The sequence below is a fragment of the Leptinotarsa decemlineata genome, unplaced genomic scaffold (genome assembly GCF_025532065.1).
Source record: "Leptinotarsa decemlineata unplaced genomic scaffold, Ldec_3_MD MMD2_tig00000035_RagTag_RagTag, whole genome shotgun sequence".
In the NCBI taxonomy this organism is placed as follows: domain Eukaryota; kingdom Metazoa; phylum Arthropoda; class Insecta; order Coleoptera; family Chrysomelidae; genus Leptinotarsa; species Leptinotarsa decemlineata.
In genome coordinates, this window is record NW_027412540.1 from 18,701,949 (window position 1) to 18,727,600 (window position 25,652).

Sequence of the window (25,652 nt, forward strand, 5' to 3'; positions counted from 1 at the left end):
AGCAATGTAGGTATTTCAGTTAGTATTTTGTGATTTTGGCACGTCACAATTCAAAAATTGTGAGTTACAATTCCCCTTCAATTTTTTATCGCGAGAATTTCAACTGAATGTGGATTAATTCTGCTACGTTACATTACTCACATGGTTAGCGAGAGAAAATGATTTAAATTGAAAGGGGTATATTTCTAGGAGAGATTCATTTTTGGAACAGAAAGGTTTCGGCTTTCTACTTCTCCATCTTTATATAAAACATGTGGGAATCTTCCAAAGGAAAGAAAAAATCAAATCAATTTCAAAAAATTAACTCCATACAAAGATGTGTAGATCATGCAAAGAAGTAACTTTTCAGACACAAACTGGAAAAAAACCCTCTCGAAACAGCTACTTTTATATAAACAATGAATTACACGAAAGGAAAATACTTTCGAAACACTGAACACTGAATTATACAAAAAACACTTTTCTCTATTCAGTTAGTTTTTCAAACATTCGTTATGGAATCGAATCAGATATATCATTCATAGATTGAATAGAACTGGCTGATACTTGATGAAAATTCATATTGAAACTAATTAATACAGTTTAAATGTATGACATTCACTATAAAAGCGTAAACAAAAAGTTACTTCTAAATTACAACTTTTTTATACTCTAACATATTACCTATTTTTATGCCTACTTTTTAATGAATGAATCATAAGTATCATAAGTGTAGGTACTTATCTATTTTTGCCTGAAAATGAACAGATTCAATAATGGCGAATTATTCAATTCAGTTTGATTGTTCATAAGATATTGAGATTTTTTAAATTTATTCATTTCCATATTCTCTAACATGTTAAGTTTCAAACCTAGCTTCTGGAAATGGAAGGGCTTGAATTCATGGTTGAACTCATGTCCATCTGTGATTAAATGAGTGGCATTTGTGGAATACATAAATAGTTTTCAGAATAGAAAAATTAATTCCACATATGCCACTCATTCAATAAACGAATTCAAAAAGTCTCAATACGTTATGAACGATGAAACTGAATTGAATAATTCGCCATTATTGAATCTGTTCATTTTCAGGTGAAAATGGTTGAGCATATGAGCATATGAGCATTTCGAAAAATGTATTCATGTAGTTAAATTCTTATCTGCCTACAGGTAGATTCATTCATTAGAAAGTAGGCATACAAGTAGGTAATATGTTAGAGTATAAAATAATTGTAATTTAGAAGTAACTTTTAGTTTACGCTTGAGGAAGCTATTGTATAGCGAAACACGTGTAGCGGTTTTTGTGACCCTTTTGTAGTGAAAATCATACAATGAACTGTATTAATTAGTTTTATTATTCACAGACTTGCTACACAATACAGTAAATAAAAGAGGTAAAATTTCACTTAGTAACATGGAACATTGTCTCATACTCGTACTCTTTGATTTATGGCGCGAGCGCATTACCTCTAAACAGATCAGTGATATTTCATTTTCAGCTTCCTTTCTTACCTATGTACTATTAAATTGATGTTTATAAACGACAGAAAGACGCCAACCTAATAAATTCAAAGTCCCAAGTAATTATGACAGTGACAGCTGTATTGAAAAAAGTGCAGTTTTATTTATTCTAATTTGAGCAAATGATTAATTAAAACAATTAAATGAGGTGTTTGCGTTTTAGTTGTTCAAATTATGTCTACTAGATCACAACTAACAAAGGATTTAAACGGTGAGCGATATCTTTATAAAAGATCTCAATTGTTTTTTGATGGGGAGTGTCAATATAAATATTTGCAAATTATTTGCCAAAAAATTATCCAAGCCGCTGTTTATAGTTATAAAATTGATGTGTGTTCATAAACCAATATTATAATACATAATTAAGTAAGATATTTATGTATTATTTTCATGCAGTTTCTTAGAATTGCTATTTACTATAAGAATTCCAAGAATTATGTTAGCCAATGCAATTGTACTCATTGTGGGTGAATCTAATGACATACTGCCCCGAAAACCTTGAGATTTTTTTCATGGCAAAAACGTTATGAACCTATCACAATTTGAAAATGAATATTTTAAAATCGTATTTGTGGTACATTATCAGTAATTGCATATAATAAAGCGATCTCTGAATGTAGTTCATTCCTATTCCCAGGTCCTGAATAATCAAAGACAACAATACTTGGTAATTCTGAGAATCTGCAGACTATTTCATTTTCATATACCTAATTTCATGAATAACTAACCTCTTTTATAACATAATTATTTTAACAGAAAGCATTAAATCCTCAGTAGGAAATAAAGTAAAAATACTTTTCAAAAATGTGGTTCGACTGGAAACCAAAGGAGACAAGACTGAAAACAGAGTTTTGGTAAGTACATTTCTATATTACTGAAGGTACCTTAGGTTCTTTTACAAAAATCAATATTCTCAGGTATTTATAAGGGCCGCCATAAATTAGTGTTTTTATTACTTTCAGTTGGTACCATTGAGAAAAATTGATTTGTCATTTCTATATATTTGCTCACTCTTTCTCTTTATTTACCTAGATTATTTATTTATTGGAATAAAAGTGAAGAGTGAAGTAAGGTTAAGTTGAATTTGATTAAATAGTTTTCAAAGTAATATTGCATTAATCAAGATGGGAAAGAAAGCAGAAGTTGGTACGCCCAAGTATTTGGCGAATAAAATGAAGGCAAAAGGTCTGCAGAAACTCAGATGGTATTGTCAGATGTGCCAGAAACAGTGTCGAGATGAAAATGGTTTCAAATGTCATACCACTTCGGAGTCTCATCAGAGGCAACTGCTTCTTGTTGCTGACAATCCCAGAAAATATATTGATGAATTTTCATATGACTTTGCTAAGGGATATGTGGAAATTCTCAGGAGACAATTCGGAACAAAAAGAGTGAATGCAAATCGAGTATATCAAGAATATATCCGTGACCGCGATCATATTCACATGAACAGTACTCGTTGGGTTACCCTCACTGGATTCGTCAAGTGGTTGGGAAAAACAGGTCAAGCAGTTGTTGATGAAACTGAAGAAGGATGGTTCATAACGTATATTGATAGAAGTCCTGAGACGGTGCAACGAGAGGAAATGAAGAAAAAAAAGCTTCGAATGGACAAGTACGACGAAGAAAAACAGATGGAGTTCATAGAGAAACAAGCAAGACTTGCTTTGGAAAAAGCAGGGACTCCTGTTGATCCAGTTTATACTGAATTAGTTAGAGAAACTGATGAAGAAATTGTCAAGCTGGATATGAAGTGGAAATCTGATAAAAAACTCTCAACTCCGGTCCCTAGTGTTAATTCTGCAAAGAGGTCAGCTGATGTGGCTACACATAATTCCAAAAAAATAAAGACTGACATTAAGAAAAAAACAGTTTTAGATGAAATTAAAGAGCAGGAGGAGATGGAAAAGGAAAAAAAGAATAGAAAAGATTATTGGTTAACAGAAGGCATTATAGTTAAAGTTGTTACTAAAAATTTGGGAGATGAATACTACAAACAAAAAGGTGTTGTAAAGGAAGTTGTAGAAAAGTATGGGGCCATAATTAAGTTGACTGAAAGTGGTAAAAAACTTAAAATTGACCAAAAATACTTAGAAACCGTTATTCCAGCTTTAGGCAAAATAGTGAAGGTAGTGAACGGGGCATATAGGGGTGAAATTGCAAAGCTTCTAAGATTAGATGAAAAAAATTTTTGTGTGGACATAGAAATAGCTAAGGGGGTTTTGACAGGACAAAAACTTAGTGGGATTCAATACGAAGATATTTGTAAAATAAATGACTAAAGTGTTATTGAGTTTTTTTATCTAGTGTATAAGAAATATATTGTGTAATATAAGTATTAATGTTTTAATTTGTAGCTCCTCACTCTTTGCGTTGAATATCTGAAACTAAATATACTAAAGCAAAGCTAATAATTGATTACCAAACGATATGCAAAATAAAATTATAGATAAATATGTTTCATGTTGTTTAATTCTTTGATTTGAACTGTTTCAACCAAATTGTTGCTGTGCTTTTTCTGTTTATTTATTTTTATTCCTTAATTTTGAAGTGAATGTAAGTGAATCATTCCATAATGGTTGGCATCAGGTATTACTATAAAATATTTATTTAATGAATTGCCATTCAATAACTACATTTATATTGAAAGAGGTATTTTTTAGGGGAGGTTAATTTTTGGGAAAGAAGGTTTTTTGCTCTCTACTTCATCTCGATACAAAGAAATGTGGGAATCTTCCAAAGAAAGAAAGGAAGGAAGCAAAAAGTAACTCTATATATGTGTAGATCATGCAAAGAAGTAACTACATTAATGACCTTGTAATAAACATTTTCATTTAATGTGATGGGACTGGTTTGAAAATGCTGAATATTTTGGAAATAGGATTATCATTGTAACATGGGATTTATCAAGTCATTATAATAATCAGTGTATGAAAAGTGAGAATTGAAACTTACTATGTTTTTATACCACTTGTATTAGTAATTATCGTTACTGCAGTTTCATCTTACAAGGACATTTTCAAATGACATTCTAATGTTGATGTTATTAGAATTCATTCTCAAACTCAAGCACATATTTTTAACATTAATTGAGTAGGTAAAATTCAGGTACTTCAAATTGTAAAAATATATATAAAGCATTGAATATGTAGATTTTGGTATAGATACGCTTGAAAAAGCTATTGTGTAGCGAATCACATGTTTCGTTTTTGTAAAACTGTTTAGTGAAAATCTCACAATAAAATGTTTTTCGAATGCACAATATGGTCAGAAACTATATAACACTATCATATTACCCCATTGCATGCATAGCTCTACAATTATATTTTTTTCTGAATCAAAAATATAATTACAGCCCTCAAAAATTGCAAAATCGTGAAGTTTGAATATCTTTATCATGTCCCAAACTCATACCAATTTGGGATATGTTAAACTCGTTACATTGGTTGTCTATCATTTTCATTCATGAAATAAAATCAGGAAATTTACTTCCTTATTTACAAGAAAAGAGTATTTTCAACTCTGGGCACACCAATTTTAATACCAGAATTCATAATATTTTTTCATTCATTGCATCCCAAAATTCGTTTTTCTTCAAAAGTCTGAATATACACAGTGGCGTAACTATACCGTTCGAGGACCGTGGCAAATTTATCGGATGGGCCCCCTCCCCTCAATATGAAGAAGCTGAACCAACAATAATAATTTTTTTGATTTTATAGTACTTATTGATACACTTTTACTTGTAATTGTAAAATAATAAATTACTACATCAAGTAGGTACATACAAACTTTAGAATTATACTTGACTTTCCAATAATTCACTTTATATTAAAAGTACCTAATTTAAAGTACAGTCAGCATCTAATCGATATGGGCATATAGAGTAGTCAAAATTATTTGAAAAACAAAAAAGCAATTTGATATACCCAGTCCGAATCATCATATTGTTGTAAGCACACACTGTGTTCAAAATATAAATGTTAATTATTAAAATTCCTTCCTTTGGACTTCCTGTTCAGCAAAAGTGGTAATGACATCATCAAAGTTCAAATTTCGGGCCATAGAATTTTCGATGGATAGAATAGTCAAGTTGCTTAACCTGTCTTGTCCCATAGAATTTCTTGAATAAGTTTTAATCAATTTCAGTTTTGAAAATGATCGCTTGGCACTAGCCGTAGTCACAGGAAAGGTGAGAAATAATAGAAATGCAGTACACACTTCAGGAAAGTTTTAAGACATAAAATGCTTTTTCATTATTAATAAGTCAGCAAGTTTTCTTATAGAAGATGATGTTTCTATTCCGTGTCCAGAAAGCGAATCGAAAACTTAGAATTTCCTTGGAAAACGAGATGGATATATCTTCTTTATCTATATGGACAAATGCTAAAGCCTTTTCCAGTAAATCAGTATCGTTCAAATTCTGCAAAGTGGCAGGTTGCAAGACACTGAAATTGGAAACAATTTCATTCATTTCAAGGAAGCGCGATTTCAGTTGAATAATGATTATGTCTAATACACGATAGAATACGTTCACTTTAAACAAGCTTCCAGGATCTTGGAGACGTTCATTCTCACAAATTTCATCAAAATGACGTTTCATTTTTCTCTGACGAGGTTTGGGAAATTCAGGGTTTATAGACCATTTCACTGCAATACTATTTGCTTCCATTTTTAAATCTTCAAATTCATGTCGCAAACGCATTGACGCATTTAAAAGATCGATGGCTTTAGACTGAAGTACTTTAGAAGCCACGTATATAGTTAAGACTTTGCAATGGAAAACCAACAACATAATAACATTGTAGTTTTCTATCTTCTTCTTCAGCAAGATAGCTTCATTTCTCTCATCTGTTTTGGAATTTAATTAAATAGTTTCTGTAAGCGCTTTTTGAACATCAAAAAACCGAACTTTTAAAGCAAACATGGCATCAAAGCGTCCTGCCCATCTAGTTGATTTCATTGTTTTTATTGTTACTGAATTTGATGATACCCCGGTCTCTCCTTTATTGTCAGATAGAAAACTAGGTAATATATTCCATCGTTTACCACCAAATTTAAATTTTAAGCAGCACAATGGACATAAACCGCATTTGGATCTATATCTCTTATGAGTTTTTGAACTCCGCCGTAAGTGCCTTTCATGGTATTGGGTCCATCGTACACTTGTCCACGGTACTTACAGCGGAAATTCCCCGAACATCCGCAGTAATATTCGTACCAACACGCGTGGCGAGCATTTTATTATCTATCGGATACGTTTTGAAACTGGGTTACAACTTTTTTAAAAAAATACTTTGAATTTTTAATACAATTTTTTACTTGTGTATGCAACTGAGTAGGTAACAAAAATAAATCAAAGACAAAACTTTTTTTTACTAAACATGTATAATAATAAATGTTGGGAGTTGGGATTCTCCTCTGGCCCCTTTCGGCTGAGGGCCCGTGGCATTTTGGCGACTTGCCACCCTGTAGTTACGCCACTGAATGTACACCTACCTCTAGTTGATATGATGCAGTGAGTCTCAATATATTTATGAAAAAAATTTAAATTATAATTTGACATACTTCAACGGAAAAATGCTACCCCTAACTGCAACCCCCGTCGTATGATAGGTACAACCCCCAATTTTTTAAACGGGAAGTGTATGCTTGTGATATATCGTGTGAAAGGTCTCTTCATTCTCTATTCAAAAATGTTATCGCTTTCAAGTTTATTGCAACAATTATAAGATGAAATAAATTAAAATTATCTGGTTACCGAAATTCGATAAAATGCACTCAAAACTTATTGCAATATACTCAAAACCTATTTCATGTTCAGGTATTGGTAATAAGAAAGTAAGCAAAAACCATAGCAATGTTCTTTTTAGATGGTATCCTTTAAAAAACTGTAAATGATTTCCGTGGCAACGTTAGTTTAAAACGCCTTGTCAACTTGTTTTGTATGTCACAACATTAGCTGTCAGTATTTTAATTTAAGTTTAAAGTTCGTTAACTTCAAGTCTGACAAATAGTTAGATTAAAGGAAATGCATAATACAACAGTTTAACAAATGGTTGGTTATGGAGATAAAACCTCCGAGCACAACAGGAAGTAGCTCGTCTATTTAATTAGAAATTTCCTAATTTACCGCCCATTTTTTAGCAAATTTATATCCTGATCCAGGAAACCCTCAAGTTCCAGTGAAAACGATATGGTTTCAGCAGAATGGAGTACCACCACATTACCAATCGGTGGATAGGGAGGCAAGGATCGATTGAATGGCCAGCGCGATCACCTGATCTTTCATCATTTGATTTCTTTTTATTGGGAAATGTAAACAGCAATGTGTACAAAACTAAACCTTCAGATTTGAATGACTTAAAAGAACGAATAACGCTGGCGATTAGGTCGGTCACGCCTGATATGTTAAATAATGAGGACAGTTTTATTTGAGATTAGGATTAGGATGCCAAGACGTTCGCGGTGAACATTTTGAACATCTACTTCATTACCATCCATAGTTCTTATTCGTATTCTACATTTCATTACGTTTTGCATTACATTTTAGTTTTTGAGTGTATTTTATCGAATTTCGGTAATAACATGATTTTAATTTATTATATCTTAATTGTTGCAAAAAACTTGAAAGCGAAAATATTTTTGAATAGAGAATGAAGATACCTTTCAAACAATATATCACGAACCTGTACTTCCCATTTGAAAAATAGGGGGTTGTAACTGTCATTCTAACAGGGTGGAAGGTAGGTGTGGCAAATTATAATTTACATTTCACGTGTTTTATTTTATTTTTTTAAATATGTACACTAACCGAAATAATGAATTTACTCCATTTGTTTGAAGGTGATTGACAATGTTTCGTGATGAATTTCACTAGTTCGGACTTCCATTGTCTATTATATAAAATGATTTGAAATCCCTGAAACAAGTAAAAAAGAATAATTAAAAAGAATAGTTGAAAATAACAATTATATTAAGCAACAATAAACCTGAAATGAAATGATAGTGAAATAACCTACAAGTGAAAATATAATAATTGAATAAATAAAAATTAAAGGAATGCAAAAAGAAAATAATAAAAAAATAAAAAAATAAAAAAGTGTAGAGATTCCAAGTCACGTTAGTTCACGACGTTTCGATTGTTGGTATCTACAATCGTCTTCTGGTGATGACTCACCAGTCATCACCAGAAGACGATTGTAGATACCAACAATCGAAACGTCGTGAACTAACGTGACTTGGAATCTCTACACTTTTTTATTTTTTTATTATTTTCTTTTTGCATTCCTTTAATTTTTATTTATTCAATTATTATATTTTCACTTGTAGGTTATTTCACTATCATTTCATTTCAGGTTTATTGTTGCTTAATATAATTGTTATTTTCAACTATTCTTTTTAATTATTCTTTTTTACTTGTTTCAGGGATTTCAAATCATTTTATATAATAGACAATGGAAGTCCGAACTAGTGGAATTTACTCCATTTGGCTTTTACACACTGTATAATGTGTTCATAGACACATTTTTGTCCCTATCTAATGTGAAATTCGGTATCTTTCAATTGTCTTATGAATTATATTTCATTGTGAATTAGTATTCTCAATAAAATATTATCATAAGGGGTACTTTACTTTTTCGAATCGGGGTTGCTACTCTTGAAGTTTGACAGGGGTTGAAAATTACAAGCTGAAGTGACAATTTCAAAATAAAAATCGACTTGCCAAGCATTTTTCCATAATATTTTGTTAACGATTCTAGATTTACTTACTAATTTTGGGAAACACTAATATATTTTGTATCATAATGTAGACAACGAATAATATTAACCATCAGTTTTTTCTAGGTATTTTCACCATGTCGAATTTTACTTCTCACAGCAAAGGTGCCAACAAAAGTAAGTTATTTATAAAGCTAATAAGCAGGGCGGGATTTGGAAGCCTGGAGCCCCTTCGTGATTTCGTAAAATGATTTTTAAAATTTTGAGCTTGAAGAAACGAGAAGTTGTAGAGATGACCTGCAGGGTCACCGTTTTTTCAGATTTTTTTTTACTTATTATATTTTTCTTTAACTCATGGGTACAAATTACACCTCAAAAACAATATTGCCACTGAAATGCTCGATCAAATAAAAATTTGCAAAAACAAACGTATTCTTAGTAAAAGTGCAAAAATAAATGTTTGGGAAGAAAACCGAAAAGTTGCTGACCCGTCAAAATTTGGATATTTTTTTATCTTTATTGTGGGGGCCCCTCTTCTGAATCCGGCCCTGCCAATAAGCAGAATAAACATTTTCTTTGGTTTTTCAGATCGACACTCACTTCCATTACTTGGAAGTCCAAGCGTTGGAGAGCAAAAGAGGAAATCAGCTGAGCCTTACAGTTAACGACAAAGTTTACTCCTTTTTGGTAGGAGAAGACTCAAAATGTAGCACCGAGGTCGATAATATGATAGGAGCTTTGAATAATGCCATTAGGAATATTTTCCCCACAGTGCCACTACATCATATTATAAGAAAAGTATGGAATCATTTTCAAGTCTCTATTTTTGTGTTTTGAACGGCCCTAATCACTGCATTTGAACCGAAAAGTTTTGAAAGTGACTAGAAATATGATCCAATTTTGAATCGAATGCAGTTTTGGGTTTTATTTTCGATAACTCACACTTTTTGTTAGTTTCCAATAAACCTGTCTTTCATAAAAACATTTCATCTTTTATAGTAAACTGTATGGAAGCTCTTGAAGATAATATTTTGTAATAACCTATAATTTTCTCTTCAGATTGAGGTAATTCCTCATACCAGATTACAGCAGTTAAGAGATTTAGAGGCCATAGCAAGTAGTCGCAGGGAAGTAGGCCCTTGTGGGGGCTTCTCAAACCAGTATGCCTGTATGTGTGATTTTCATGGTATGACTTATCGAGAAGAGGTCGCCTGGGACATTGACAACATTTATGTTTCTTTGAATACAAGAGAACTTAGTCTCAAAGATTTCGAATATCTGGATCAGAAGTGAGTACCTTTCAGTTTATCTATCTGGGTTTGATCAGGGTATTTCCACAGCAAGTTTTAGGTAATTTAAAATCATACACTATTGAATGAGGAATCTAGCAAAAATTGGTCTAGGATGATCTTTATTAAAAATCAAACTTTGGGCTTCTTTTTTCTATTTTTTATATCATGTAGCTTTTGAATAGAAAATTTGTTTTGTAAATTTTGTAGTATCACACTCATTTTTGTTATTGATACCTGGTTTTCCACGATTCGTGACTTGACTTATCAAAAATCTACCAAACCTAGTGAAATATTGGCGTTATTTTGTAATTGTTATTACTCTCCAAATTTTTATCGAACCTTTTTCAGTGGTCCTGAATTTATATTAAGTGATGTTTTAGAGACTTGATACCAATAATCAGTGCTCTTGAATACAATACGTGGTTCTCAAAACTAAGAGCAAATCAAGTAAAATTATCACATGACAACATCGATAGAATTTTACATGTTTTAAGAAAATCCCTCAATCTGGAAGAAATATATCTTGATAATTTAGGTCTGAAGTCTGATTTTGTGAACAAACTATCAAGTGTTTTGAAACTAAACCTAGGAACTGCTCTACATACTATAGATTTATCATTTAATCCAATTGAAGACAAAGGTAAGAAATTTTAACAACGAAAAACCCTATTAGAATGACACTTTTTTTAGGTGCTACTTATTTGGGAAGCTGTATCCCGAAGCTCAATAAAGGTCTAGTCCATTTGAATTTAGCTCATTGTGGTTTGAGCTCCAAAGGTGTTAACAATTTGTTCAGTGCCTTGAACAACAATTCAAGCTCTCTCACAACATTGATTTTTCTTAATTTGAGCGGAAACAATTTGAAAGATGATATTACTGTAAGTTCTTGAAAGTAAAACTAGAAATGGTCTTACAACAGATTTTGTGAACTTTATAGAAGCAATTATCTCAATGGGAACCATATCTTGATTGAAATCGGTCATTCTTATGCAATGTATTTTAGTTATTTCAGACGTATATAGAATACCATCAACTTATTCATTTCTAAAAAGCGTGCAGTCAGTCAAAAAATTTAGTAATTATATTGTGAGGTCTGAATCTGGGCTGATAGGCAGTGGTTGATTAGAACTTATAGTACCAAAAGTTTCTTCTACTACTGTGACAGACATCTTCAGTCAAAGGATTTACCATTGGAGATGTCTGCTGCAGTAGTACATTTCGTACTATAAGTTATGTGAGATCTGTTTTGACACCATTACAAGTATTTAGTTCTTTATCCTAAGAGACTTATTTATTATAAAATATTCTTTTGCAGCATTTCCATAACTTTTTATCACAATCGAATGCACTTCAACATATAGATATTTCTTCTACAGATATAATTCTCGAAAATGTAAGTATTTCTAAGTTGTAATAATACAATATACCTACTTATTATTTTTTTTAGCTTTTTGGTGCATTAGTACGGGGCTGTACAACTAACTTGGTTCACTTGAACTGCAGCAGAAATCCCTTTAGTAGTAAAAAAAAACAAAGAAGCCCCCATATCTTTGAAACAATTTTTTAGTTCAACACTTAATCTAAAATACCTCAATATTTCGCATTGTAAATTACCCCAAGAAGCACTGAAGTAAGTTTTTCTGCAGTTCTGCATAGCAAATAAAATATCTCTTTTCATGTAATCTGTTCACTTTTATATTTTTTTCTTTTTTGAATGTGGAAAAAGTATATTGTCATTTAACAGTTTCTTGATCAACATATTATTTATTCTTATTCTTAGACTAATATGCATTGAAACAAAAAACTCATCTTAGGGCATGTTTATCGTGAAAGTAGCTATTACCGTGTAATAACTTGCGTCAAAAAGAGTGTTACGGTTCTAGTTTGTAGGAGTACATTCATTTAAAACAAGAGTTTCAATTCAATTTTTCTATATAAGAATGTTAAAAATGTTGATGTTGATAATTTTTCCTGAAAACCCAATTTATAGTTTCATTTTTTCAGAAATCTATTATTAGGATTGGCCTGCAATGAATTTACCAAAGAAATGACGTTAGATATAAGCAATTGTGGACTTGGTAGTCAAGGTGCGCATGTTTTAGAGAGCTGTGTACATGGTGTTCGATGTATTTCTAGTCTTGATATATCCGAGAACAGTAAGCTCATTCCTCATATTTCAGTATTATTTTTTTCATTATATATTTTTAGATATGGACTCGGATCTTTGCAATGTAGTGATAGCAATAAGCAAAAATAAGTCTCTCAAACATCTGAACATGGCTCGAACAATGAAGAAACACATGTCGCTCATTATGGATTCAGTGGTCCAAATTGTACAGGATGATGAGTGTCTCTTACAGTCGCTCATGATTCCAGACTGTCGCTTACGTTCGGACCTCTTCAATCTTCTCAATGCTCTAGGAGATAATAAGTCATTAGAAACGTTAGATATTAGTGGTAACCACATTGGTGATTCTGGTGCTAGATTGTTAGCAAAAGCTTTACAAATAAACAATAAACTGAAAACAATCATTTATGATAGAAATAATATAACACTCCAAGGATACAATGACATAGTATATGCTCTTGAGAGTAACCGAACTGTGCAATATATGCCTTTTCCTATATATGACATAACTCCTTGTATGAAAGCAAATGCTGAACGTACAGATTTACTTATGAAGAAAATTCAAGATTTATTAAACAGAAATGTTTCTCACAAACAGCACTTACTTAAAGCAATACCTTTGCAACCTGGGTTTTTGTTGACCTCTAAGCTGCAAGCCCTAGATCGTTTAGTGCAACAAACTCAGGAAGCTATAAGAAATCTTACATCTGATTCGATATCATCAAGTAATGACATTAACCATGCTACAGGAGTGATAGAGGATGCAGAAAATTCAAAACAGCTCCTAGTTAGGCTGCAAGAGGTTGCTCAACATAGAGATGACAAGCGCCCTAATCCTGTAGAAGAGAAGCTACATCAAGCTGCTAATGAAGTTCATAGTAGCATTTGTGATTATGTACAGGTAACAAATATTTCCTGATCATTGTTCTTTATTTATTTATTCATTCATCCAAATAGGTTGATTGGCCTAACTTCTTGAATATAACATCAAGAAATATATAATTTTAGTTTACTACTAATACATAATAATAACAATACAATATATTCATAACTTTAACTGTCAATATACAAAAACCGCAGTGAGAAATCATTCAGAAATATTAATTGAATAATTTAATAATATACTGTTTTGAGATAAAGCCCATTCTAGTGATGTTATGATACCAATTTACTTAGCCAAGTTATTCTTGATTACACAATGAATAATGAAGTATTGAAGCGTGTAGAGTAAGTTAAAGATTTGGGGGTAACTTATGAAAGATCATTAACGATCTTTCATCACTGCTAATTATTTATTCATCAGGTTTGCTTTTTGCAGACGATTTTAGGGTTTTCAAAAACGTGAAAATGCTTAGGGATTGTAAACTATTACAAAACGTTTTAATTTTCTGATTGATTCGGCCGTTACTTGATGAAGATCCATAGTAATCCATAAACTACACAAATCGTGAGGTGTAGTTTATGAAAAAAAAAGTTTTGAACACTATAGTAAAATGGAATCATAATAATGAACTTTCATTCAATATAAGTAAATGTCATGTTATACCTATGAATAGAATAAAACACCTATTTATTTTTGATTACATAATGGACAATAAAGTAAAGGAAGTAAAAGATTTGGGGGTACTTTATAATTCTACTTTTTCCTTTGCCAGCCATATTCACAATATTACGAAATCTGTAAGGATATATAATCAGACAAAGCAGGCATTATAACGGTATAAAAACTATTGCATTACTTTATTATGAGTATTACTGTAGTTTTTTCCAAACACCAAACTGTTATTTCAACACCTTGACACTCCACTAATATTCATACTTGAATATGTATCAAAAGTTTGGTCAAACTTGAATTGAACTGTATTTATTAGGTGGTCTAAAAAATTGCAAAATAAATTGCCTAGATATAATGCGAACATCAACACATAGATAAAAAAGTTTAAAATATAATCTCTACAGCAAAGATGTTTGTCTAATCAGACTGGTTTCTCAACATCATTGGACTGGACTTAAGCTCAAAACAGTTTTAGTCAATTGATAATAAATTATTTAATTGATATTTCTGTATTTCTCCATGCCGTTCTTGTATATTGACAGTTACGTTAATGAATACATCATATTATTATTATGTATTGGTAATAAACTACTTTCTCTTTATGTTATATCCATGTAGTTAGGCCAATCAGCCTGTATGGATGTACGCAAGAGAAGATCTAGACCCATATGAATTAAAGGGTAGTTACTAACAGTCAGAAATTAGTCATTTAACAGAATACTGATCATATTGCCACACTTAAATGTTTTCACTTCCCAACTGATTTACTGATAATTAGAAACAATATCAACTGGAAACTTAGACAGGCATATTTTGTATGTACAGTTAGACAGTTCCTAGACAGATTCTCTAATAAACGTAATAATGACTTCATTTTCTCTAGAGAAAGGATTATAAAAATCGTAAAGCACAATTTTTTCTCTGTATCAACTCAAGTTTTATCAACAGATTCATTTATAGTGTGGTTTATGTAGAGTTTCAAAGTCTGTTCAACATCACTTGATTTTGATTCACTATGATTTTTGCAGGCCACTACAGAGAAGATGCTCAAATGTTGCAGAGACCAATGTCCTTATGTTTTGCATGATGAAGAGACAATACAAGACATTAAGCGAGAGTGTCGAAAGAAAAAACAGATACCATTGGATTTTGTAACAACTTGTATAAATCAACAGGCTGGAATTGATATTATGAACAGAACAAGGTAATCCACGATAATAATTGAACAATTTTCTTCTAGATGTGTTTCACCAACAGTTGCTTTATCTTTCATAAACTACACTTTACGATTCGATTTCCACACTTTACTTAAAAATATTATCACGTTTCGATAACACAGTAGCCTTTTCAATGTGAATAACGTTATTCACTATGAAAAAGCTACTGTGTTAGCGAAACGTGGTGATATTTAAAAAAAATGAAGCTTGTGGACGTCAAATCGTAAGGTATAGTTTATGAAATTACTATGGATCTTCAGCAAGTAACGGCTGAATCAATCAGAAAAAAAAGTTGCTTCATCGGTAGTAAAGTACACACTGGTAATACAGGGTAACTTAACTTAAATTTGAACAAAAACGTCTTATTCATGGCATTTTATTTACATTGATCTATACACCATTGTTGTATCCACAAACTTATTCTATTCAAATTATCTTCTAGTTCTTGAACCGTCACACTACTAATTTCATGTACTATATTTGCATTATAGGATGTTTTTGCCTCTTCTAATATTATCTGGAAAATTTCACACTGTATGTTATCTTGTAATTTCTTTCCGGTATATCCTCTGTGTGTCAGCCTATCATATAAAGTAGTGTTATCTACTTTCAGGACAAAAACGATGTCAAACCACCTCTCAGGAAAAAAATCGCAACTATGATAATCTACGATATTTCCACCTTCTGCCATAACTGGTTCTAAACCATCCATAAGCTTTTCTTCATCCAAAACGGAACAGCCATAAACTTCATCAAATCCTTCTAGGCAGTTGTTATCTTTTGCAATTTTGGAAATTTCAAGCCACTTGAATCCTGTAATTTCCGCTAATTTTTCACATAGTGTGGATTTTCCTACTCCTGGAGTGCCTGTTATAAGAATATTTGGCGTATTACGCTTTTTTTGGTTGTTTGCTGCCATTATATTTTTAATCAAATAGTAAAAGTCTAGAACACATCTATTAAGACTTTTTGAAGACTTAACCTAACCGTATTAAATCTAAGGTCGAGCCTTGTTTCTTCTTCTCTTTTTCTCTAAGCTGCCATTAGCTTGTCAGGAAACTTACCAGTGTTGGCAGGTGGAGGACTATTCGGGGTGAGCACCATCGCAAAGTAGCGCTGCAAAATTCAGGGATAACAAGTATTTTGTATAAAACTATCTACAGAATATTTTGTTATTCAGTTAGAATCGTACACAAATGTTACAATAAATAAATGAAACGACGATTATTTGAATGGCTATGGCTTCGCAATAATGAATGTTGTCATTGAGTGTTAGGAATTACACGTTAAAAGGTAAGACCTCGTTAGTCCTTAGCTCGAACAAGTTTCTCAACTTCTGAGAGTTGTCGTTCGTATGGGGGCGACAGCTGATTGACGGAAAAACAGATTTTGAACAGATTTTCAAACAGACAGTTGGATATCTGAATTTCAAAATATCTGTGGTCTTCCTCTATGAATATTATTTACAGTCTAGAAAATCTATTTTTTTGCAAATGAGCCAATGAATATGTAATGGAATTGGCCAATACTTGATGAAAATCCAGAACGTATTCAAGTGACACTTAATTGTGAGATTTTCACTGAACAGTTTGCAAAACCCCAACACATGTTTCACTGCAATAGTTTCAATCGATAGATACAATAAAGTTCTATTTGAATAGGCCAATGAATGTAATTTCAATCAGTAAGTCTTCTATAACAGACATGTCTAAGGACGTGATGAAAACCAGCCATTTTTTACTAATGCCTGATTCATATCTTTGTTCCATTATTTCAGAGAACTGAATATTATGGTTGCTTCCCATTTGTCAGAACAAGTTATTGATGAAGTTTATGAGGCATTGATGAGAAGTTACAAGATATTGGTTGGTGATGCAGGTGCAATAAGAATTGATTCTCCCCCTAGGAGGTCTAGGTTAAGTAGTTCCAATAGTTCGAGACATGGCGCTAGTGATATTTCCATTACCGACAGCAGCCACCAGTCTGATCATTCTCCTTTGGTAAGTAAAATTTTCGCGGTTTATATTCTATTGTATTTGTAATATTATGTGTTTTATTCCTAATTCTCAACTTTTTGTCATTCATGCAGAAGTTGGAATATTTAAATTTAGTAAGTATAGTACTTAAGTGTATTTAGGTACCCACCCATTTTACAAACTTTTATTCAACTTGCTTTGTATGTAATGTATCTACATATATTATGTATGTATGTATGTGTCAGTTCGGGTCAAATTTTGCAACTGAATTTTGAAGTCCTTCTCCTGAACCGATGAAATTTAGCATACATACACCTTACATATAATGAGGGACTAGTTTTTCATGCACCCCCATGTTATGGGTATTGATGAAAGGGTTTGCTGAAAAGAATAAGAGAAATAACATGACGCCATTCTAAATCTCTTCAAATTGAAATACTATGAAAGGGTTTTGAAATTTTTCATGTTTTTTGATGCACGATTTTTTTTATTATATCATTTTAATTACTAGGCCACACCTTATCTTTCAATCAAAAGAAAGAGTTTACACGGTCGTAAGTTACGACCAAAATCAGTTGTCGATAGTGTAGAAGGAATATCAGCGGACGACATACCTAGTTTATTACCATCACTTCCTGGCAATTCAGAAGAGGAGGATTCCGTCACAGAATTACCGAATGCTGGTCATCAGTTGCAACACCTAGTCAAAGGCATTTTCCTTAATAAAGGTGAGATTGGATATTGATTTTTTTTCAGAGTAACAGATATATAAAACAATGATATACCTGTTAATCATTGAAAGAAGAATTCAGTCAATAACGAACTATGATAATTATACCACGGAAATTTAACAATGTGAAAGCAGGTATTTGAAATTTTCTTATTGCTCAAACATATGATTTGCTACATCGCCATTATCATTTAGTACACAAATGAGATGAGACACGGTTTTCTCCATTATTACAGTTACATACCTGCTTTTTCTGATGATCCATAGATAATAATACTCAGCATCGTTGAAAAATAATGACTTGTTACTTGTTAGATGGATCAGTGAATTGTGTATGCTGTGTTCTTATTATGAATAATATCTTGTTGAACAATAATAAAGGTTACAATGTATTTAGTTTTATGGTGGAATAAATAATTATTTTTGTATAACCAATTTAAAACTCATCAATACAGTTTATTGTATGATTTTTACTATAAACTGTATTAATTAGTTTTAATATGGATTTTCGTCAAGTATCGGCCAGTTCTATTCAATTGTAACCAATTTGTAAACATTATTTTTCTTTTTTATTGAAAACGAAACAAGGTTACACCAACATGAATGCCATTTTTTTAGTTTGTTACTGAGGGTGATATAAGATGAAAAATCATCAACGGCTTATTATTTATCTGATCAGAATTTTCGGCCCATATTCTGAATATTTCAATTGAAACATCAGAGTGTCATCAATGACAGATATTGTGAAATTTAAAATATATACAAGAAAGCCAGATCAGCTTCCACTTATTAATATAAAAGTAGCATTTCAATCATCAAAATAATCTGATTTGATATATTGGGAAAACAGTTTTTACTGAAATATCTAATTTTTGCTGTTGACGATATGTAAGACCACTAAAAATCAACTTTCGATTGGTCAGGTCGTCCCAGAAGAGCAAAAACTAGAGCTCCAACACGACCTGTGGTAAAACCCCCAGATAACACAGATTCGACATCACAAGATTTGGTGGAAGGTTTGGATTCATTCTTCCGTCCAGGCTCTGTAACACCAACATCAGATGACTGCTATTCGTTCCATACTATTGGAAGTCCAAATCACGACTTTTCATCACCGACATTAAGTGAAGATCGCAGAACACCTAAATTAAGCAGAAATTCACCACTTCTACGAGGTTAGTAATGGATTTTTTTCGATAAGTTGAGAGGATATGACTTATGATGCACTGTTTGGAACCTTTGGTGTAGTAATGAATATTACTGAAGTTTTTTCCCAACACCAAATCGTTATTTTTAACACCTCGACACGTGTTTCGATCACCAAGTGATCATCTTCAAAGAGGAAGATTAAAACTAGAAACTAGTGCGAGCTAATCCTGTTTATGCTATAAAGGTAACCCATACAGGTGAACCATCCAGGCGTACCAACCATACAGTTGGTTTTAATCTTCCTCTTTGAAGATGATCACTTGGTGATCGAAACACGTGTCGAGGTGTTAAAAATAACGATTTGGTGTTGGGAAAAAACTCCAGTAATATTGGGAGGATATGAGCTTGTTTGATTAATAAATCAATGAAAAATTTGTGAGTTCGATAAAAGTTTTTGTTTCAATGTTTTATCAAATCAATAAATTATTTTTCTCATTTGGAAGGTTTGATGACTCCAACACCAAGGTCCAGATCTATTGATAACTTAGAAAAGTTCTCTCCATCTTTCCTGAGAAAGAGTACCGGAGATTCTGCATCTCCACTTAGCAGACGGTTCACTGGAGAGAGCATTAAATCACAAGAAAGCAGTAACGGCAGCCTTGCGACTGAATCTAGTTTTAATCAATCTCCTGCAAGTACTTTGTCAAAAAGAGTGTCTCCGAATGGACTAACAGGTACTGTCATAATTCTGAATTTTATTTTGACAGCTGTATTCGAATAACTGAAAATATTTTCAAGATGAATCTGATTCGGTGAAACATTTGAAACTGAAAAATTGTCCTGCAACAGCGCCAAAGCAGCGTCCGTGGTCTATGGTGAATTCTGAAGCAAAGTCAGGAGATTTGGGTTTATTGAGCGACGGTTCATCACCAAACAATTCTACAGGGAACACCCCCGATTCAGCCGAAGCATTAGATAGTTCAGAATCTTCATCGATTGACAGAAGGCTTGCAAAAGATATTAAATTGAAGCGAACGGGTAAGTATACCGACATGATTAGGTATTTATTGGCACATACTCATTCCATGTAGCATGATGTTTGGCTTCAACAGGCAATAAAGACAGACAGATACAGAATTGAGCAAAAATAGAAGTAGCAACATATTCACTGAAAGAAATGAAAATTGAAAACAAGTTCTTCTCCCAAACACCAGACTTGAACCTTTTTCTCGACGCGCGTTTCACCATCCAAGCAGGCGTTTTCAAGAAATGGAGTATACTAATTTCCAACTGTAAACCTTGTCTCTATATTTAACAGGATACACTTTCACTTTTGGGCACTCATCAATGTTTTTGGGTAGAAATTCGCGGGAAATTAACTCGTGAAAATTTCTGAAAATTTTTAACATCAAATGTAAACAGTATGCTGTTTGGAATGTAACCTTTGTTTTCACAGTTTTTATGCCAGTTTGCTTTTTCGAAAATTTCAAAAGCATAAAAAATCTACTGTCAATTTCAACAATTTCAGACAGTTTTTTAATTTATTTTATGGCCGTTCTTTAAGACTTGCTGGGCAAAACTTGAGTTTTTCTGGTCTGCGATATGTGCTGCGTGTTCTTTGAAACGGATTTTTATAGCTCGCCTAGTCTGACCGATATGGTTTTTTCCTCACATTCCTCATAGCTTATTTCATATATTCTCAAGTTTTCATTTTTCAACATCCTGTATTTACAGTGTATCGCAGTGAGCAAATAGTTTTGAAAGCTACTTTCACTTTTAACTTTTTAACAATATGATTTTATGGTGTGAAGTCAGATTCAAGAGTAATAAATTCAGGGGTTCCACAGGGTTCAATCCTGGGACCACTATTGTTTGTAGCTTTTCTGAGTGACATTGAAGACACCTGTAAATTCGCAAATCAAATGATATTATATGCCGATGACACTAATATTCTGATGTCACACAATTACATTGATCAATTAACAAAATTAAGTAACAAGGCATGTGATGAAATAGAAAGGTATAGCCTTGAGAATGGCCTCAGCGTGAATAGAAAAAAAACCAACCGGTTCTTGACAAAAAACATGAATCCAAATTATGACCTATACTTAACCTTATCTGATAAATCTATGCAAACCATCAAGTTCTTAGGTGTTACTTTGGATAGTAAGCTAACATGGGAAGCACACATAAATACTGTATGTTCGAAACTATATGCTATATAATAAAAAATCTGCGAGATACTGTATCAGCAGACATCTTGAGACTATTATATTTTGGGATGGTACAGTCTACTCTACAATATGGCGTGATCTTCTGGGGGTCGTTTTGTCACTTTGAAAGGGCATTTGTATCTCAAAAAAGGATAATAAGAACGATTTATCATGCTCATCCAACCACAACATGTAAACCTTTATTCAAGAATCTCCAAATACTAACCCTTCCATGTTTATATATTCTTGAACTGATTATGTACATATAACGTAACCAAAATGAACTAATGAGGAATGAAGACACTCATGTATAATACTAGGAATAAAGAAAAACTTCGACAACCCTATTCAAGGTTATCAGTCTGTGAAAATTCACCAAAGCATATTGGTACCAAGTGTTTCAATAAAATAAGAGATTTGATAAATGTGAATCTGAATGACATTCTATTCAAAAATAAATTGAAACATTTTCTTGAAAAAGTATACTTTTTGAAGAATTTTATAATTCATATTTCATAACTGTGAGACTGACTATTGTATGTACAATTTTTCTGGTTTGTTTTGCGACTATACTTATACTATCTTAACAATTTATTTGTAGATTACCTTCTTTTCTTTCTTGACTAGCCTGATAAGTGTTATGCATGTGTGTATGTATATTGCCTTGTATAACCTTTAATTGATGAATAAATTCTATTATTATTATTATAATCCATTATATCTGGGTTCATATGAAAGAACAATGAACTTTGAATCAATTTTTTTTCGAAAGGTCGAAGATTCACGAAGATTTTATGTTTCCTAATTGAATTATCTACTAGATTTGAAGGATACTAAGCGAGTCATTCAAAGAATATGCAGCACATATCTAATTTTGGAGATCAGAAAAATCAAGCATTGTTCAACACACCTTGAAAAACTTCAACAAGAAAATTTCTCACTATTTTATATCCGAAATAATTGATATATGTCTGATGAAAGTGAGTACATTATATATAAATAGATACCAAGTTTAGAGGTAGTAATTAGTTTAATGCATCTCCTGATGACACCGACTTGGTTGGTGAAACGCGCTGAGAAGAATGATGGAGTGCTTGTTTTGGATTTATTTTATTCCAGAGGTTCCAATTCGAGCATTGAGTAGATTTGAAACTTGATTGTACCTTCATTTCTTCAGTTGCAATGTGAAACCTAGCATAATTCCTTGAATTTCTGTTTATTTATATTGATTTACTTACAGGAAAAAACTACCCACTATTCCCACCGTTCAATCCACTATCCAAGTTATTTTGCCTTTCATATAATAAATCATACGGAAAGTATAGCCCAAGTACATTTAATAACCTCAAGAGAGATCTGCAGGTGTATTTTGCTGAAATTGGTTGCCGTATTTGTTTACTGAATTACAATACAAATAGTTACAAAACCTAGTTAGTCCAGATAATGCCTTCCAGCAGACAATTTTAAATGATCCCCATTCAAAAATCCCAGCTCCAAATAATAACCGAATAAGCCTTCATGTTCAGTGAATCAAAAACATCTGGTAGGGATAAGGAAGGTCCAAGCCAGTCCTCGGAACACTCCTTTGATGCGCCATCTCCACTGCGACACAGGACCAACAAAGGCACAGCCATAGAAAAGGTTATGATCAAAATTAGAGAGTTAAAGAACGATACAGGGAAGGTCAGTGGATAAATACGAAATGATTCTAAGGAAAATACTAAAGAAACTTCCTTTGAGAAGAGAAGACACAACAAACTAGAAAAAGGAAATTGAAATATTACAAGCGGTCTCCGAAAAGTTTAAAATGGAACAAGATCTTGTAAATATACTTAGCGAAGTACATTAAAATAAATGAACAGGAGAAGCTTTGGGCTATTTAATTAATAGCGACTGTAAAACCCAAAACAAACTAGAAAAAAGAAAACATGGAAAATTGAAATATAAATGTTCAAGGAAAAGATGAAATATAAAATGAAATGATCCTTTATACATATTTAGTGGAGGTAATGAAAATGATATTGGTGTTTAGAACTTTTATATGAAGCATTTCATCATAACTTTACTAATTTACCTCAAACTTCTAAGGGAAGCTCGATATTTTCAAGAATTGTAATAAAACATGATACAGAATAAAAAAGATTACAATAAAAGACCATGTAACTATAAAAAATTATGAGAAATTATAATTTGATGTAAGAGAAAGCACCTGGATATAATGGGGGAAGCAAAAAAAGAAAGATTTACAACTTGAAACAAATTGGATAGGAGTAAAGGCTTCAATAAGAAACAACAAGAAGGCGACAAAATTCGAACAAATAACATCCAGAGAAAACATTACATATAATTTAAAAATTACCACTACCACAATGTGACGTATATAGGTAAAATGCTCAGGTGGTCCAGGACCCTAAATGTTAGAAAAAATCGGGCTGCATTACAGAAAAGTCAATAATTGGAAACATATTTTTCTGGGTCATCATCAACGAAATAGTTTATTAAAGTAGATACCAAATGTATTACCTACAGAAAAAATATTTTGGGCCTCCACCAAAATGACATTCCCACCAAATCTCTTGAATATTTTTCTGTAGATTTTTGTAACACAGCAAAATAATTACTTCTTATAAGTCTTAAGTATCAGTAACAATATTAATGTAATAAGTTGAGCCTAGGAATTATCTATGAATGACCATGTAATTAGTATTTATTTGGTGGCTTAATTTAATTTTGTTTCTCTTTTGCAAGGCATTTTGCAGAATTATTTTCCAGATCGTGGCGATTTCAAGTTTTTATCCCGTTACAAGGTATTTTATTTTTTTATTTCAGTATCTATAGCTTTTTGCTTGCCATCCATTTCGTTCATTTAGTATTTACATTGATACCTTGTAGCAGAAAACGGTTGCATGAATGATTTTTTCATCACGATGAAATTTCTAGAATTTTGTTTTATATGGAACCTTTTCAGGAGACGATTAAAAGACAAGAACATGCGGTTAACAATGTAGAAACGAGAAGGGATACCAACTATAATTGTAGAGAGACAGAAGATGCACATATAAGTAGATAGTTTTCTCAACTTCCAAAATTAGGTATCGAAAACTAATACCATTTCTAGAAGTATTTGGATTGGAGGCAACCTTGTTGTATTTTTGTTACCTTGGCTTCAATAGTAGGCATCTATTTTCGAAAAAAAAAGTGGAAATTTTTTAATTAGTATTAAATTCTTGACTGCCACATTTTTATATAGGAACAAAGTTATTTTTTAGACTTTCATGTATTTTACTAAAACTCAAGTTGATAATGGTATTATTAGAATAAACATTTTTGCATGTTCACTATTTTTAGAATTGACATCGACACAATCGAGCTTCTTTATTAAATATTCAGAAATTATGCTTTACTTTTCCAGCACGTTCAATAACAATGTAATTTTGTAGAATAAGTAATCATGTTCATAAGTTTTTTAAGGATTTTGACCACAGTCATATTATTTGTCAATCAATTTTTTGTAAAGTATTCTACTTTTTTTACATATTTGACAGTTCAAATTGTTGAGGGTATCAAAAACTGACAGTATTTGTGAAAGAATGCATTTCAGGAATTTTTCACAAATTATGTCTGAAGTGCCTGAAAGTTATCTTTCCTGGTGATGAAACATTTCTTTTAGAGCTATGTTCACAAGTGTATTAAAAAATTATGTAATAAATTTAAACTAAAAACTAATAAATACCCAATTAAAGTATAGTTCTTCCAATGCAGTTTCTAAATAATTTCAACAAGTAGTGCAGAATTAAAATGAAAAGTAAATTCAAATAAAAAACTCCCGATAAAGACATCGAAGAACTATATTCTTCTAAATTTCACAGTTGTTAAATGTGAAAGATGCAATTCAACTCACTGTGAGGTTTCAACAAAATTCCTTGTATTTATAAGAATATATGCAGAAACTTTCAGGTGCTCAGTATACACTTAGATATTTTATAATCTGAAGATATACAGATAAATGCATTACTTAGTCTTCCAACGGCATGGAAGATAATTAGTTTGGAAGCATAATTTCATATTAACTTGTTTACATCTAATTCAGGTATATTTTTTTTAACACACATCTGCATGTAATGATGAAAAAGTTTGCCATATCGAGTTACAAATATAATTTTTATAAAC

General features: G+C 32.0%; 3 protein-coding genes across 3 annotated transcripts; 2 read left to right on the plus strand and 1 right to left on the minus strand.

The window, feature by feature from the left end:
- Positions 1 to 1,549: 1,549 nt before the first annotated feature.
- LRR (capping protein regulator and myosin 1 linker 1 leucine rich repeat protein) lies at positions 1,550 to 24,975 on the plus strand. Its single transcript, XM_023168337.2, is given in 20 exon segments — positions 1,550 to 1,711; positions 2,257 to 2,354; positions 9,349 to 9,399; positions 9,811 to 10,020; positions 10,282 to 10,511; positions 10,895 to 11,154; positions 11,205 to 11,392; positions 11,830 to 11,907; positions 11,962 to 12,036; positions 12,038 to 12,144; positions 12,519 to 12,670; positions 12,723 to 13,543; positions 15,226 to 15,401; positions 17,192 to 17,414; positions 17,902 to 18,118; positions 19,044 to 19,295; positions 19,773 to 20,003; positions 20,068 to 20,307; positions 24,231 to 24,289; positions 24,451 to 24,975. Coding segments are annotated over 20 exon segments (3,807 nt in total). The 5' UTR covers positions 1,550 to 1,674; the 3' UTR covers positions 24,553 to 24,975.
- Positions 2,469 to 3,836, plus strand: kin17 (kin17 DNA and RNA binding protein). The gene has a single exon (XM_023168364.2). It carries the CDS (start codon positions 2,625 to 2,627, stop codon positions 3,780 to 3,782), a length of 1,158 nt encoding a protein of 385 aa, XP_023024132.2. The 5' UTR covers positions 2,469 to 2,624; the 3' UTR covers positions 3,783 to 3,836.
- On the minus strand, positions 15,775 to 16,414 carry Ak6 (adenylate kinase isoenzyme 6). The gene has a single exon (XM_023168377.2). It carries the CDS (start codon positions 16,331 to 16,333, stop codon positions 15,791 to 15,793), a length of 543 nt encoding a protein of 180 aa, XP_023024145.2. The 5' UTR covers positions 16,334 to 16,414; the 3' UTR covers positions 15,775 to 15,790.
- Positions 24,976 to 25,652: the final 677 nt, after the last annotated feature.

Excerpts from the sequence above, each read along its gene's own strand:
- Ak6 (XM_023168377.2), bottom strand. The coding sequence starts at position 16,333 with ATGGCAGCAAACAACCAAAAAAAGCGTAATACGCCAAATATTCTTATA.
- kin17 (XM_023168364.2), top strand. The coding sequence starts at position 2,625 with ATGGGAAAGAAAGCAGAAGTTGGTACGCCCAAGTATTTGGCGAATAAA.